Source organism: Rhineura floridana, chromosome 2 (genome assembly GCF_030035675.1).
Source record: "Rhineura floridana isolate rRhiFlo1 chromosome 2, rRhiFlo1.hap2, whole genome shotgun sequence".
Lineage (NCBI taxonomy): Eukaryota > Metazoa > Chordata > Lepidosauria > Squamata > Rhineuridae > Rhineura > Rhineura floridana.
In genome coordinates, this window is record NC_084481.1 from 61,136,803 (window position 1) to 61,153,430 (window position 16,628).

Sequence of the window (16,628 nt, forward strand, 5' to 3'; positions counted from 1 at the left end):
AATAGTTAAAAACAAGCCAAACAACATCACAGAAAAAAAGGTGGGTCCTAAAAATATACATCTCAGGTGTTGAAGCCCAGGGTAAAGAAGTGCATCTTCAGCATTCGCCAAAAGTTGTACAATGAAATTGCCAGATGCACCTCAGTGGGGAGTTCACAGCTTAGGGGCTGCCACAGAGAATGCCCTCTCCTGGGCCACCCCCCTCGAACCTCTGAGCGGAGCTTGGAAAAGTTACTTTTTTGAACTACAACTCCCATCAGCCCAATCCAGTGGCCATGCTGGCTGGGGCTGATGGGAGTTGTAGTTCAAAAAAGTAACTTTTCCAAGCTCTGCCTCTGAGGGTGGTGGAACTACCAAAAGGGCCCTCTCTGCTGATCTCAACACCTAAGAAGGTGTGTAGAGAAGGAGGTGGTCTTTAGATGTTTGGAGCCAAAGTCGTTTAGGGTTTTAAACACTAATGTGACCACCTTGAACTGTGTCCAGAAATGAACTGGCAACCAACACAGTTGTTTTAAAACAGGGGTTATACAAGTTCTAAAGGGAACCCCAGCCAGTAATCTGACTGCTGCATTTTGGACCAGCTGAAGTTTCTGCGTGATCTTCAAGGGCACCCCATGTATAGCAGTGGATGATGAGCAATGGAGTCTAACAACTTCTACAGAGCCACTGTTCCCCATCCTTACTTAAGCAGAGATGCCAGGATTGAACCATGGACCTTTTTATAGGCAAAATATATGCTTGGCCACTGAGCTATGTGCTATGGCTTGTTTCTAGTGGTGTTATGTATTTGATCAGAATATGTGCTCCTACTAAAGAGAATTTATTGTTTGTATGAAAGCTCAATATAAGAATTATCCTCCAGCACTCTAGAATGTGTAAAATTTCACTCATTAATCAAAATATCCTTAAAGCAATTTTATCATTATTCCCCAAAATGATGTAGTATAAATACTCTTGATTAAAACACCACATAAATGCCATCTAGCTATGGTTTAGTAATGCCAATAATAACTTGCCTAACACATGTGCAACACACACCTATATAGCTATATAGCTTTTAATAAAATAGCACCATACATTGATCCTGTCCCCAGATGATCCTAACTCCTCTCCAAAAGACTAGCCATCACCCCACCTTTTTAATAGCATGAACAAAATTAAACTATTAGACTGTCTACCAGTATTTACAGTAGTATCAGAAAACATTTTAAAAAACAAAGATCATAATTACTTGCAAACAAATGTCACAAAATCAGAAGAAACCAACTAATGAACAGTGCTTATGGAAGAATTCAGGTTTAAAAATGATATATAATTGAGCAGAGGCGGATCTTCTCGCTTTCATGTAATTCAAATTAAGTCAAATAAAATTAGAACCTGAGCATAAAAAATCTTGGTTCAAAGGCAGAATGTTTTAAGACACCCATGAGAATGGTGAAACAGAAATGAGTTCTGTAGTTTTAGCCACAGATGTTACCCTCTGTGACGGGAAGTACAAATAATAAAACATATTAACATTACCTAGGCAACTGTTTACATAGCCATGATCCTTCCTGGCTGAAATATAGTCACCTTCAATTCAATACATTTAATGCCCTGAGAGGTGAGGGTGATCCAGCCCTTTCCCTGAGAACAGCAAGGTGTATATGCAGATAGAAGGTTCCTATTATGAGAACCCCCTTGGTATATGAAAGCTCTTCACGTGCAAAGAGATTCATCCAGAGAAGGGTCAGATCATCCCTTAAGTATTTTATTTTTTCTCATCATCACAACAGCTCTGTGAGATAGGACATTTTTATAGAGAAAGGATGCTCACACACACTGATCTGCCAGCAGGTCAAGAGTTGAGCAGAGATTTGAGGCCACGATTCCTAAATTCAACACTTTACCTACTAAACTTCACTGTGCCTGTAGATATTGGATGGCCACTAAACACATCTTTGAAATCCACAGGGTGACCCGTTTGCAAATTTTACAAGAGGAAACAATTGTGCACTGATGAATGACCTACATGACCCCATAGTTTTATTTTGCTTCCAGTGCATAATATTGCTAATAATTTAATCTGTCATTGGATCACAGTGAATAAGATCTAAACAAGTCACACACATTGAAGAGGTGAAAACAATTAGCACAATATATTTTGTCTTAAGCTACAAAATCTTATTATACTTATTAGTCGCTTTCCTTGCCAAGCAAACCAAAGCGATGTACAGCAATGAGATTAAAACAACAAATACAACACAACCTAAAAACAGATCAGTACAAATAAAGGCAGGTCTGGTAAGACCTGCCACATTAAAAGAGGTCATTGATACCTAAAGGCCTTCAAATTAAGGGCCAAAAGCCTGGGTAAAAAGGAAGGTTTTTTCCTGGCACCTAAAAATAGATAATAATGGCACCAGACATACCTCCCTGGGGAGAGCATTCCACAAGTGGGTATCCACCATTGAAAAGGCCCACTCTCATGTCGACACCCTCCACACCTCCCTCAGAGAGGGCACATAGAGATGAAGAATGCAGGGTCCGTGTTGGTTCATGTGGGGAGAAGCGATCCTTGAGATATTGGGGTCCTGATCTGCATAAGGCTTTATAGGTGAAAACCAGCACTTTGAATTGTATTAAAACACTTTTTCACTAGCGGTATAGATTTCCAAGTAATTCATACAATATTCCAAATCTTAATGGATACTGCAGACTACATCCAGTCGGCCACATGCAATTGCTTCCATGCAGGCACTAGAGCTCATCCTTTCCTTTCTTTCATGATTGTAGTGTTGAACTAGTAGCTGTTCCTATAGGCTTTAGGTGCTGCTTGTTGGGGCTGTGAAGAGGTCCAGGTTCCAAGTAGTGCACGCCCCACCCCCACGTTGGCTTAGTTCAGGCATCAGACCAAACCATGGTTAAAGAACTTTTCCATGATGGGCAAATGGAGATGGCACGGTTAGTGACTAGCTAGTAAACCCTAATTAGAAATAGGCTTGCAAAGCAAGATTTGTGCTGATTATGCTTTGACATGATCTCTGAATTTGCAAACCATAGTTATAGCCTATAGGAAGAAACATGTGAAGCTGCCTTACACTGAGACCATTAGTCCATCTGGCTCAGTATTTTCTACCTTGACCAGCAGCTGCTCTCCACGGTTTCTCACAGGTGTCTTTCTCAGTCCTACCTGGAGATATTTGTATTGTGTGCTGATAATTATTTGTAATTACACAGATTCTTCCATGAATGTTTGCATAATTTATTATTGCAGAACTGGTGTAGCAAGAGCAACTCAACACAATTCACATTTTTATTGCTTTGGTGTAGCTTGGTGTCCCAACAAAAAGGATGTTTTATCTCATGCCATTGTTTTGTCCATTTTAACTACTCATCATAAGCAAATTGACTGTTTACTTTTAAAACCAAGATTAGGAAGAATTTTGACACAAAAGTTCAGCGCTTCACCTCCACATTAGAAGAGACAAGAATCAGTAATTTCTGCTGAGGAACAATTTGTTGATACTTACAAATTTCCAAGAATTCCCTGTTACGACAATGCGCAAAATGCACAAATTCTACTATCACCTCTTCTATTAACTAGAAACTCTTCCACTGACTAGAATTACAATAACAAGTCAAGTCAATACAACATTTGGTCATCATGCTTGATCTTTTGAATACTATGTACAAGCATCTGCTAGTGTCTCTGCTATAAGAGGAGCAGTCTTCAAAAACAACAGAACACAGCATCCTTCTATTTTTTTTTCTTGCACAACAGATATCAGAAAATTTCCTCTTCTTCATCACCATCTGAGACAGTATTCATTTAGCTCCAGGTGACAAATTAATTCCAACTGACAAGAAGAGTCATGTCATAACACAAAAGCGACAGTGATTGAAACCAGCAACAGGTTACTAAGAGCCTGTCTGCTGCTGTCTGATGTCCTCCGTGTGTTGACAACCGCAAATACAGCATTGGTATGATTTGTTGGTATGTCTACATTGCAGATCATCCCTTCACAGCAGGAGATGCATTCCTGTAGGTTTTAAAAGACAACATGCCATGAGTTTTCAATTAATCGATCAGTGAGTTAAGAGGCATTCCTATAAGCAATGGAAGGAGGAATGCTTCTTCTATGATGGCACCTGCTACCTGCATTATAAACAAGTAAACAATCTGCTGCTTGATTCATTGGAAGACACCACTTTAAAATTAAAGGTTTTAAACCAATTCATCTATTATCAACTAAAGTTGCTTCCACACAAAGTTCCTTTAGCACTGCTGAGATATTGCTTTTCCAAGCCCAGCTGAAAATGGAGTTCCATGCATCATCATTAAATTTATATCCCGCCCTTACTCCCAAAGGAAGCCCAGACAGCAAGTAATAAAGCACTAATTTTTTTTAAAAAAAATCTTAAAAACAAAACACCTTTAAAAACATCTTAAAAATAAAACATCTTTGTTTAAATAATATGATACTATATTATTCAGAAATACCTCTGTCCAGGGGCCAGAGAGGAAACCATCACTCTTGAATAGAACAGAAACTGACTAAGTGGCAATTAATTATTCCTTAAAATTATTCCTTAATCATACTGGACAGGAATAAATAAGAAACAGTTGCTACAGTGTGGAAGTGTATAGTTAATAATAAACCTTAAAATCCTTTGCAATGCTTTGCCTGTCCACACTGCACAGTCTGGCACTACAATTGTGTTGTATTACCTGAAGGAAGGAAGGAAGGAAGGAAGGAAGGAAGGAAGGAAGGAAGGAAGGAAGGAAGGAAGGAAGGAAGGAGTCATTTTTCACAGAGGATCCTTCCTTCCTTCCTTCCTTCCTTCCTTATTTTTCACAAATGACAGCAATTCCTGAGAAAAGGGCTACAGGGGATGCAACCTCAATGTGGCAGCCTCATATGGTGCAGTTTCATTGCCAGCATTGCCAACTGAAACTTGGATAATAAAGGGATGGATCTTAAATTTAATAGTTTCTGCAATGCCTTTAACATGTTATGTGCAACATGAAGGCTGTAAACATTTGGATTTGGATTCACATTGCTAGCAACAAAATGGTCAAGTCTTGTGAATGCAAAGGAAAGTTCTCCCATCTGTGGCCCACACTGAGAAATGTTCTGACATCCCCCCTGCATCATAGCCATATTTTTTCCACCACTGTATCCACACTGTGAAGATAATACCCATTATTCCCATTTTATGGTTGCAAGACTGAGATTCAGCATGACGTGCCAAGACCATCCAGTGAGTTCTGTAGCTGGACTGATACTTACACCAGCGCCCAAGTACAACATTCTGACCAAAAGACCATAACAATTCCCAAGAGTAGAGACCTCTTTTGATGATTCAGCTACATATAAATGCATATCGTTTTGTCTGCAACATGCTTGCAATACCTAGGTCAAAATGTATTAATCCACATGCAAATATTCTCTTAGCAGCCTAATCACAGATGCCTAATGGCCTGGACCTAGGCTGTCAGCAAGAACACAAGGACCAAGAAAAATGTGCTCTTTGCAACCACATAGCCAGGGCTACGTACGCTTTGTCCCTTTATTAAAAATCAAAATTCTACGGAAAGTTAACTCACATTGGGCAACCTGTATATACTAATGCAAATAAAGTAAAATTCTGTGCAATGAAATCTGCTTCTGCTGAGCTCTTAAGGCTGTACATGGTGAGTGATCAAAATTAATGCAGGCAGCAAAAAACCAAATGCCCCACCTCAGCTATATCAGCACTGATCGTGGGCAAAAATTAAATGTTGTATTTTGTGTTTGTAAATATTGTCTAATTTTCCATTGAGAGCTTTGGCGTAGAGGACAGAAAGGGCCCCTTATTCTAGAATACTTTCCTATACACTAAAAGGTAATGCTTACTGTGCGAGTAGTTTCTCTGTGTTGGTGACAGCCGACAAAATGGCATTCTTCCCTGGTAGCACATTTTTTTGTGACAGAGGTGCTCCTTCCATGGCTGGTAAAGTGATGGACAGTCAAACAGTACTCTGTGTCTATGCAAACAAAAGGAAGAAGAAGACAGTCAAAAACAGTTGTTTCAGTGACAGTCAAAAGAACAGGTTGGACTTCCTCACAAGAAATCAACATCCTGGTCTTTGTTGGAAGTGGGGCAAGAGCAACTCCTGTTTGGGTTCTTTTGTTTGTATTCCAGAAGGAAGATAGAGTTAGGGTCCTCCAGCTGGCTAGGCTTGCCTACCTTTACCTGTGCTGTTCTCTACCTAACTTCCTTCTGTTGTAAACTGATATGCTCAGGGAAGCTTATCTGCCCCTCCTTCATTGTTCTCTTCTTTGACTGTCCAAGGAGAGAGGAGACATCTTTGTCTTTGCTCTCTCTCCTGAGCCATGACGGCAATACCCAAGTCTGGGCATTGCGCCTCCAACTTACTTAGTTAGAACTAGGTATGCCTTTCCTATCTACTATGTATATCTATAAATAAAGTAGGTTTTCTTATTTTACTAAGTCTTAAGTCTCAGTGATCTAAATGCAGGGTAAAAGCCAGCTACTCAGGTAAATACACACACTGGCACGCACACAAGCATCTCAGACCACTGACGATCTCTGCATATACAAATTTCCATAACAGTCTTGTCTGGGAAATGTACCTGGAGTTATTGATAAATAATGCATATTTTTCTGCCCCTCCCCTCCCCCCGACCCTTGCTATAGGCAAATCTTTTTTTGGAACTTTGTACATGTTTCTTCCATGTGCTCCAAAATTAGAGCATACGCTTCCTGGTTCTTCCTTAGATGGGAAAAACGTGCATATTAATGAATGTCCCTACATTCCATTCCTAAGGTAGTGAAGAAAATGCCCAGAGTATTTGCATAACCCACCCTGCATCTATTCCCTGGCATCTAAATGCAATTGCAGCACAGAGAGATGGGGAATCACCTAGACAAAAACTCAAGGAGTGAACACCATCTTCTCACTACCAGTTCTCCATTTTGTGTTCTGTTTGCCAACATCGTGTGTCAAAGCTGCCCTCCACATACTTTGTGGTCATGACTGCAGAATTGCTGATCTGTAACTATCCTACACTGTTCCTTAATGTATAAAGGACTTGGATCATATCAGTGGGTTCAGTCTTGTGGGTCCTTTCCATGCAATTGCTGACAGGCAGAGAAGGGCAATAATCATATGGGAAGGAGCCTTACAATAACAGCATAAAATGAAGCCACTGATCAGCCACTGCCATAACATATGAAGGGCAAGGCCAGAACAAATACCTTTAAGTCTCTTACAGTTCCCCATACACTTACTCTGAGGACACCATTTATCTTCAGCCCATCGGTTACAGTTGTAATTGTCAACCACATTGTCACAAGTAAAACATTTGAAGCTGCTTGGAAATGGAGTAGCTTTGGAAGAAAATGAAAATGAAACAGTTAAATAGTTTCAGAATCTCAAATGCCTTAATGTCATGACCTCAAATTCAGTTCTTCCTCAATAAGGCTCCTGAATGGAACCAGGTAGCAACAAACTTTGTAAAATTCTAAATTAATCTCCTAGCAGCACAATCCTAAGCATGACCACCCAGAAGCTCCACTGGGTTCAATGGGACTTACTCCCTAGTAAGTGTTTTTAGGACTGCAAATATATCTGTATCTGTTGATCTATCTACAAATGAAGGCTTTGATCCAAAGAGATATTGTATAAGAAGAGCAGCACTTCTGCTTGCAAAAAGCAGGGCTGCCAATTTCCTCAGATATCCCGATATTACAGCACCCTGTGCCACATTGTTTCAGTGGGTCCACTGACTCTTAGGAATGGCTTTTGGGGTGTGTGCCGGGGGCTGTAGTGGAGGGAGGAGCCAGGAAAGCCCCACTGCATGACTGCAATTCTGCTCATTTTCTCTGGATCCAACCCATAACCATTTATATCCTGCCTCTCCCACCCAATCAGGATACTCAGAGCGGTTTACAGATACAAATACTAAAATAACAAACAACAATAAAATAAAGCTGCTAATATAGCAACACAACACAAACATGTGTCAGCCTTCGTATAATTCAAGTTGGGAGACTGAGCTAAGCAAGTATTCATGCCATACTTGTACCTAGAAAGTAGACAGTCTATCAAGCCGGAAAGGTCCACACCAACAAAATGCAAACATTATCATGTGATGAAGCCAAGGACAGTAGCTGCATAGCCTATTGCAGGATACCCGTTGAAGCAGGTTAAAGAGAGTTGTATTTCCTGCATCGTGTTCTGTGCTACAGATCAGTACTAACTACATTACAGTAGCATAGACATGCTTTAGGTGAGAAGCCCATCCACCCCTTGGTTTCTTGTGATGCAGCATTCAGAGAGTAAGGAAACAAATGAAAAACCTCTATGTTCAACTCATGAAGCAAAATCTCAGCAGAATGTGCACACACAACAGGATATATATAGAAAAGGCCACAAAAAGGTGGGACACCTTAATCAGATGAACATGCAGGTGTGCATTTCAGACCATTAATTAGCCACCTAATAATTAACAACCACTGAAGACAAACAAATTAATGTATTGCTTTTAGGTCTATATACATTGTAGATTCTTTTAAAAAAATTAAAACAATACAAGGGATTTCAACTAGAAAATGCTGAAAGAATTGAAAACCTATTTGCTGACATGCCCTACAAAACTGTAACACAATTGTAACTGGCTACTTACGGTCTACTGGAAGTCTCACATTATAGAAGTTGATGTTCTTGGCTAGAATCCAATTGCCGGAGACTATGAAGATCTGAACAAAAGCTACAGCCAACATTTGATAGAGTAACGACATGCTGTTGTTGCACATTGAAGCTTAATGCTCTTACACCTGACAGGAAGGAGGAAATAATATATTATTACCAAAAAACAAGAGAACTGGAGAATGTGGTTTTATGTCTGGCATACTCTGTACAATGCATGAGTCACACCCACCATTGCCAGCAATGTTAGTCCCAGTGATGGCCTAAGCATACATAAATTAAAGGTGACATCAGTTGTACAAAACTAAGCTGGTACTGCCTTCTACTGGCTTGGCTGTGGTGTACATTACAACACTATTACGCTATATATCACTACATATTACTATTATTACATAACTGCTATGGATGGGGCAGGGCAGAAGAGGTGAAGAAAAAACATCCATAAACAAGCTGAATGGATAATGTTAAATTGTTTTTTTTTTTTTAAAAAAAAGCAGAGCACAGGCTGCAGTGGCAACTGCCAAAGTTAATTAAAACGACCAGATCTGCAACTCTATACAGTTTTTATTCTAGTGGTGTTTAAAAATGCAAACACACAATTATTTCTCTTTTCCCCTGGATTTATTTATTTAACAAAATTCATATGCCACGTGAATGTAAAAACCACTAAGCGGTTACTCATTCTAGAGTAATCACAACATTGTGGTTTCATAGACAGAAACAACAAAGAAGCAGTCATGTTTTTTCAGACAGTACATTTATATAGTATAAAGCACCAAATGGTATTAGTGGGTATAAATTTATTAAATGTAAATCCAGCATTTGAAACATCTCATTTGGATGACACAACTGCACAAGCGTTCATGGTAAACAGAATTTTTCATCACAGAAAGTGAACACTATAAAAATGCCAAAAAGCATGTTTGTTATACATAAACATATTTCAGTCACTTCAAGTAGTGGCCTAATTTCAAAACTTTAAACACAAACACACAAGTCACTTAAAAAAATGGGATCCAAGACTGTGGTAAGAATTTACAAAGTTATGATTTCTAGTTCGTCATTTTCTGTTGAATACAATTTTAATTACTGTATGCATTTTAAAAAGGTAGTTGCTCCAATAAAATTATCTACTTGCCTATTTTGCATCTCTCATCTTGCACACCACCACCACATCAACAAGTATCTACACTCAGTTTGAAGATATAAGAATTCCACATGCAGATCTGCAGGCGCTAAAGAGAAATAAAAAGACATTTAGCATGTTGCCTCCCTCAAAAAGACATTTAGCATGTTGTCCTCCCACACACACTTAAGGCAAAAGTCTCCATGGAGAAGCATTAAAGATATTTTTCCGGTCACTCAATTACCAAAAAGGGAAGTGGGATTTAATATTGGTTGAAAAATGAACAGAAGAACTTAAGCATTGCAGTCATACATTCAAAGTAAGGATAGATTTACCCAAAGAGAAATACTACCCAAAGGTTTGGTGAAAAGATTAATATGGGACAAAGAAAACCATTGGTGCATCTAACTCAGTAACACTGATTGACCGAGGCTCTAAGGCAGGACTCTTTCCCAGCTTTACCTAGAGATGCTGGGAGTTGAATCTGGGTCCTCCTCCATGCAAAGCTTGTACTCTGCCACTGACTTACAGTTCTTCCCCAAAATGCATCACCAATATCACAAAACATTTTTCCCAGAAGTGACAGTATTTATTATTACTATTTACAATTGAATACATCTATGTAGAAGCTGACAAACAATACATGCTGTTAAAGCTGTTATGTAGGACCGCTATTCAGAATCACCACTAGATGGCATGAGATGAGACTTGTATAGTTTCCAAACCTTTTTTTATATATACGTGCTGGATCTGAAATCCAGTCAGTTAAGATGCTGGGAACAAGCCTGTGCTCTTTCTCTCACTCAACATGCATTTAAAATAATTCATGTCAAGTTTTATTGGCTAAAAATCACTGGCCACTGCAAACACATGAAGATGATTGAGCACAACGTAGTATTATAGTTTATCGTAGATTATTGCTAGCAGAATGTTCCATGTTAGCAAGGCAAATTAATCCCCAATTCTTCCTTGGACAAATACAGCCTTGTTGATCAAACATTTATCTCTATCCAGACCCCAAGGGAATGATAAAGGAATCCAGTACTTAACACTACCTATGTGTACAGGCACGGGCCACATTCACACATGGTGTGAGTGGGAGGAACAAACCAGGAAGTTGCAATTAAACTTGGCTTCCTGTGATATCCTAAGATTTTCCTCCTGACAAGCCAGAATTGCTAATCATCCATGGTTTGTTGTTGGCTTAGGATTCCTGACTTGTTAGGGAACATTATGGGATTTTTTCCTCCTTTTTTCTGGTTTGTTGAATGATGACTGCTTTTTGTAATCTACTCTTGTTAGGGAGAAAGACGTGATGAACCAAGGTTTGAACATCTCTGGAAGCCAAGCTCAACTGTGGCTTCTTGCTTTGTTTTTCTCTGATCATGACAGGGGAGGATCACAGCAAAAGATATTGGCTTACGCCAACATGCTGCTCATTCCTGATAAACCAGGTGAGTCATCGACCCTGGCTTACTGTGACATGCAATTTCCCTTTGTGATCTCAATAAACAAGTCCAACTTGTTACTGAAGATACTATATTATACCTCTAGAATAATTCCAGCTACAAGTATCAGCTAGGTACTTGCACCAGTGTTTGTTGGAAAAGAAGGAAAGATTGAAGACAGAAAAGTAGGACTCTTCTTAAGACCCCAAACACAAATTAGGAAAAATGAACCTCAGGCTATTCCTGCCACAGATAAACTTTGTGGCTTACATAGCTCCTGCACATCTACCCTTAGAGTATGGCTCAGCCTCTTACTCCTGGACAACGACAGGTGAACACAAAATCTCCCCTAAGCAAAGGAAGAGTTGCATGATACATGTGGACGTAAGAGTTCTGTTAGACACGCCACCATTAAGGATTCCTGCATATAACTGGCAGATATACAGCAGAGTTGGTGATAGTCTCCAGCATCCTAAACATCTTCATTTAAGGTGTCCCTCACTTCAAAGCAGAAAGTGGATTTTTCATAGGATCATGCTTTTTCTTGCTGCAGATTAGCATAAGGTAGCACCATGTCCATTAAGAAAGATAATGGTTAGATCCTGACTGTGTAGAACTGTGCATTATTTTTGCTTCCATTTGAGTTTACAACCATTTACCCCTAATACTCAACTGAAGTGAGAAAGGATAAGTAGACTCACCTTTGAAATATTATAAAACTTTGCATAGCTTTGGCTGTACCGTGTTGCAACACATAGACTTTTATTTCTACCAGTCCCTGCAACTTTTGTTTCTGTCCTCTCTCAAAATGGTCGGAGGCTATGGTCTGAAGGCACATGTGGCCAGCTCCCAGCAGGGTCAGGTCTGGTCAGTGCCTGGATGGGAGACCGCCTAGGAACCATATGGAAGCCACCTTGGGTTTCAATCATGAAAAGAAAGGCGGGGTAGAAATGTAATAAATAAATAACTAAAATAAAATAAAATAGCTGATTCTGTATTCTTCAAGCACAAAACTAGCCAAAACTCTTGGGCCATACTTTATTTATGAACACTAGACTAACAGCTCACTTAATGTTTGTTCTGTGAGGGTGGGGCACTGATACCCTTCAATGCAGGGCTTATCTGCCTCAGGAAAGCAACTGTCTTTTACGAAATTAAGCATGAAGTACCACTCCTGACAACCAACACTCATTTCAAAACACAAAACTGCACCTGCACCATTAGATAGACGTTTCACTCTAGACCTTGTTGCTTCACTGTGAGCTGCCTTAAGCAAAGCAAACCATGTAAGATGTCTAGCTTTTGCTTACCTGGTGCCCTGCCACCAGGGACTGCAACTCTCATCATCAGCAGTTACTGCAGCTTTTCTTACCCCAAACAAATCCCTGTATAGTGCAGGAACAGAGTTCATTTTTTTAAAAGTTCATGACATGTTGCCCTCCAACCCTAATTCCCTCTCTAGGATACCATAAACTTGTCCTGGGCAAGCCAATTCTTCCTTCTGTTACCATCCTGTTATCTCCTTCGCTCCCTCTCACATTAATGCTTTAAACACTTTATATATCCTGACATTTCACAGGCTCTTGTTTGGTGGTTTGGAGTTTATTTTTATTTTTTTCTGTTGATTTACAAAGGTACATACTTCAGCACACTTAGTAGGGAGTCCACCTGAATGTGTTGAAACCATTAATTCATTTTAGGTTACCTCGCTTAGCTTCCAGATTTACCGACACTAGACCACCTGAGTTTACTATTACAAGGAATTACTTAAATGTGACCAAAACTTTGGATGTAACATTTCCCCCCGTAATCTCTTTTTAAAATAAAAACTATACACAGAAATGTGGAGATCTCAATGGCCTGCATTTCAGGATTTATAACCAGTATGCGTTTGGGTGTGTGCACACACCCCCAGGTGATATTGTAATGACTCTGTTTCAGAATTGTATACTTTTAGTAATCAGAAACTTTCTATCCTGTGCCTCGATACACTAATGTGGAAAGTATAGCTACTTATCCTCCACACACAGAGTTCTTAATTTAAAATCTCTCAACCCCAGGTTACATATTAAAAGCAAGCCGAGTTAATAAATCCTTTGGTCAATAAAGTCTCTGTATCTCAAACATTTACATTGCCAATACCCAAAAGGGAACCAGTCTGGATATCTCCAGAGATTTTTGCCCACCAGCCATGGCTTCATTAATCAAATTGATTTTGCATGACAAATGGTGTGCAGCAGCCTGTGAAAGTATCTGCTACTACAATGCCAACTGAACAAATGCACTATTTGGTTTTTTACCAGCTGTTCCTGGAAGCTATCATTTGTTGCAACTGAAAAATCATAACAATCCAAGACATTTCAGCTGCTGCTTGTAATTAAAAACCTAAATGGAGTCACTGATTGTGAAAAACTACAGTCTTGTTTAAGTCTTATAGAAGACTTATAAGAACATAAAGTAAAAGCAACTTTTGGATATAGTATTTGAATGTTCAACAGTTTTTTTCAGTTGCACACAATCTCTTCATAATTACATAATGCTATATATATATAATTTTTAAAAAGCAAGACAAATAGTACTGTGGTACCTTAGAGATTAATTTGTTTATGCTGGCATGAAACTTTATGAGCAACATCTTGCTCTACCAAATATATAAAATGAACTGAAGTGGAACCCATGTGCAATTTCAGTTGCTGCACAATTTGTTTCTATGTTGTTTCAGCTTCAGAACATTTACAGCATGGGTGGACTCCAACTCCAATCATCCTTGACCACTGGCTATAGTGGCTGGAGATGATGGGATCTGGAGTCCAACATCATACCTGGGTTACAGCTCAGCTGCAGTTAGCATATTGACTGAATAAGGCTAGTTATTTTTTATAACAAATAAATGCTTAAGAAATCCACAAACAGCTGAGTAAATACAGTTACAATGAAGGCAGTAATCTGGTAGCAATATAATTCTGGACATCAGATGGTTAAACAACTACAAGGTCAGCATGGTCTCTAGGAGCTGATGCTGCCTCCTTTAGCTTTGTAAGGATGAGAGGAAGACATAACACACACAGGACATAGCTAATGCTAAAGGGAGAATTGCCACCAAACCACTTAGTACTGAGGGAGGTAAAAGTTGTATGGTGCAATAGCAGCTAGGTCATATTGTGTCTAACACCAGAGCCGTTTCTTTGAAATCTGGGGTAACATTGCACTCTAGTCTTAAGGCAGCTGAAAATATGTACTGATAACCATCTGGTGCTGGGTTTTGGTTCTAAACCAAAACCCATGTAATAAGACCTGGCGCTGCACATCCAAATGAGGTATAATGTCCTAAGCTGGACTGTACCACTTTTGATTGCAGGGGAGGAATACTCCCTGCCAGAAGAAAACTATCATAGAGGGAGAAAGCCAGCAGCCCAGCACTCAGTTTGCAGCACTACTTGTTTACTTACAGATGAGCTCTTTACACAAAGGAGCATTTTTTTCAACCACACACTGCCCTGCAGTTTGAAATATGACAATTCCTTCTTCCACTTCCACACTCTACCATCTCATTCTGCTGCTTAAGTAGATCCAACCTATATAATCTCATACGTCTTATTTTTACATCTTATTATTTGCTAGAGGTGGGGGAACTTGTGGCCTCCACATATTTTTGGGAATCCCCAACTCTCATCATCCCCAGCCAGCATGGCCAGCAGTCAAAGATGGTGGGAGTTAGAGCCCAATAATATCTGGAGGGCTGTAAGTTTCCCATCCTTGCCACATGGCAGAGGTGGGGAACTGGATCTTGTCAGCAGGCCAGATCCTTATCTTCCCCCTCCCCAAGCTGTGATAGTCCGGGCTTGCATAACTCCATGCATGGCACTTTGCATGTCCCACCAATCAGCTGATTGTCGAGGCTTGCAAAGTACTCAACACAGCTTTGTGGGTGCCACCAATCAGCTGACTGGCAGTGCCTGCAAAACCCCTTTGGCTTAGCTGCATCTTTACTGCCCCACACCTGATACCAAATGGGGAGGCCTAGCAGTCCTGCTTAGACTTGCATGCTGGTGGCTCCCTGTCACTGCTATATGGCATATTAGTTCTCATACATTATACACCTCATATATGAATGAGACAGTGAGAGGGAACACAAGTCTTTGTTCGTCAAACCAAGGTTCTGTATTCTTTATTAATACAAAATCATATTAAAAAACAAAAGATCATAGGATCAACAGGAAAAATTGTTTTCTTAACCACAATGAAACCACCAGATGTGTGGATACATAGTGAGTGGAAGTCTTCCCCCTCCCCTCACTTGTTTTACTATTTTAGGTGACACACCTGTGCTTCAGAAAGGCTTCTTTGTTCCCTCTCATTCCTCTATCCTCTCTCCCTTGCATTTCTTTCTTCAAGCTTATTCCTTTTTTACTGCTTCTGATTGCTCCTTTTTGCAACTAAACAATCCTCCAAGTAGGGAGTGGGGGAGTGTCTAATATTTGGAGAACTGCAGTTATGTCTAACATATAGATACTGATTTTCTCCTCTCTAACCAACATGCCATACATCTCTCAGTTGACCTGAACCCTGATATTTCATGAACAGCTCATTCTACAGACATTTGTGACTCAAGAGGGGAGGGCAAAATGTGCATTAACATCTGCAATTCAAGTTCACTTCTTTATACTTCTTTTTAAAGCATTATTTGCTTATTGGTACTATGGTACAACCTTGTTTGGGCTAGGCTTATTTGTACTTGCGCGTAATTGAAAGTCTACAGTCTGATCCCCAGCTTCAAAAGAACATACACTGCTGTTAAAGTTTCCAACATAGCACTGCAGTGAGCTCACTATACCTGCCAGGACTTCAGTACTGCAACCTGCAGAGGCAGCATTCCCCTGCGTGTGTCTGAATGTTCCCTTTCTGGTTGTGCATCTTGTCATTCGGAGATTCAGTGAACCAGCCATCTCTGAAGACCAGTGCAGCACTGATGGTGAGGAAAGAATAAATCTTAATATGGCAATATAGCAAGTGTATGACACTTTGTGAAATCACAACAGCAAGGGCTGAAAAGGGTTTCCAAAATGAGGGGTTCAATGCCCTGCCTCTCTTGGCTTATCCACAGAACTAGTAAGAGAACTATGTAAACATGTATTTATTATGAGATCTGAGATGTTTTGTATTTTTATATTCTGTTGTTCACCGCCCAGAGAGCTAATGCTAGTCGGGCGGTATATAAATCTAATAAAATAAATAAATAAATAAATAAATAATAAACAAGTGATGAGCTGCACAACGTTGTGGGGAGGGAGCAGGAAAGAGAAATCCCTCCTCTCCCTTTCCAACTACAATGCCTTCTCCCCCACCTGCATCTCCG

The 16,628-nt window shown here is 39.8% G+C and overlaps 1 protein-coding gene across 7 annotated transcripts in view; it reads right to left on the reverse strand.

Annotated features, from left to right (window-relative positions):
• Nucleotides 1-3,228: 3,228 nt before the first annotated feature.
• The window catches only part of LYPD6B (LY6/PLAUR domain containing 6B), a 111,850-nt gene continuing 98,450 nt past the window's right edge, over nt 3,229-16,628 (reverse strand). For 4 of the 7 annotated variants that reach the window (XM_061608823.1, XM_061608826.1, XM_061608819.1 and 1 more), the window contains exons 2-6: nt 9,837-9,933; nt 8,676-8,826; nt 7,279-7,377; nt 5,880-6,010; nt 3,229-4,022 (exon numbers count right to left, since the gene is read on the reverse strand). In XM_061608823.1, coding sequence (XP_061464807.1) covers nt 3,858-4,022; nt 5,880-6,010; nt 7,279-7,377; nt 8,676-8,805 — 525 coding nt within the window. In that variant the 5' untranslated portion in view covers nt 8,806-8,826; nt 9,837-9,933 and the 3' untranslated portion in view covers nt 3,229-3,857. Of the gene's footprint in view, nt 4,023-5,879; nt 6,011-7,278; nt 7,378-8,675; nt 8,827-9,836; nt 9,934-12,582; nt 12,658-16,106; nt 16,239-16,628 lie in introns of all 7 variants that reach the window. The other 3 variants (XM_061608821.1, XM_061608822.1, XM_061608820.1) reach the window with 3 other exon arrangements.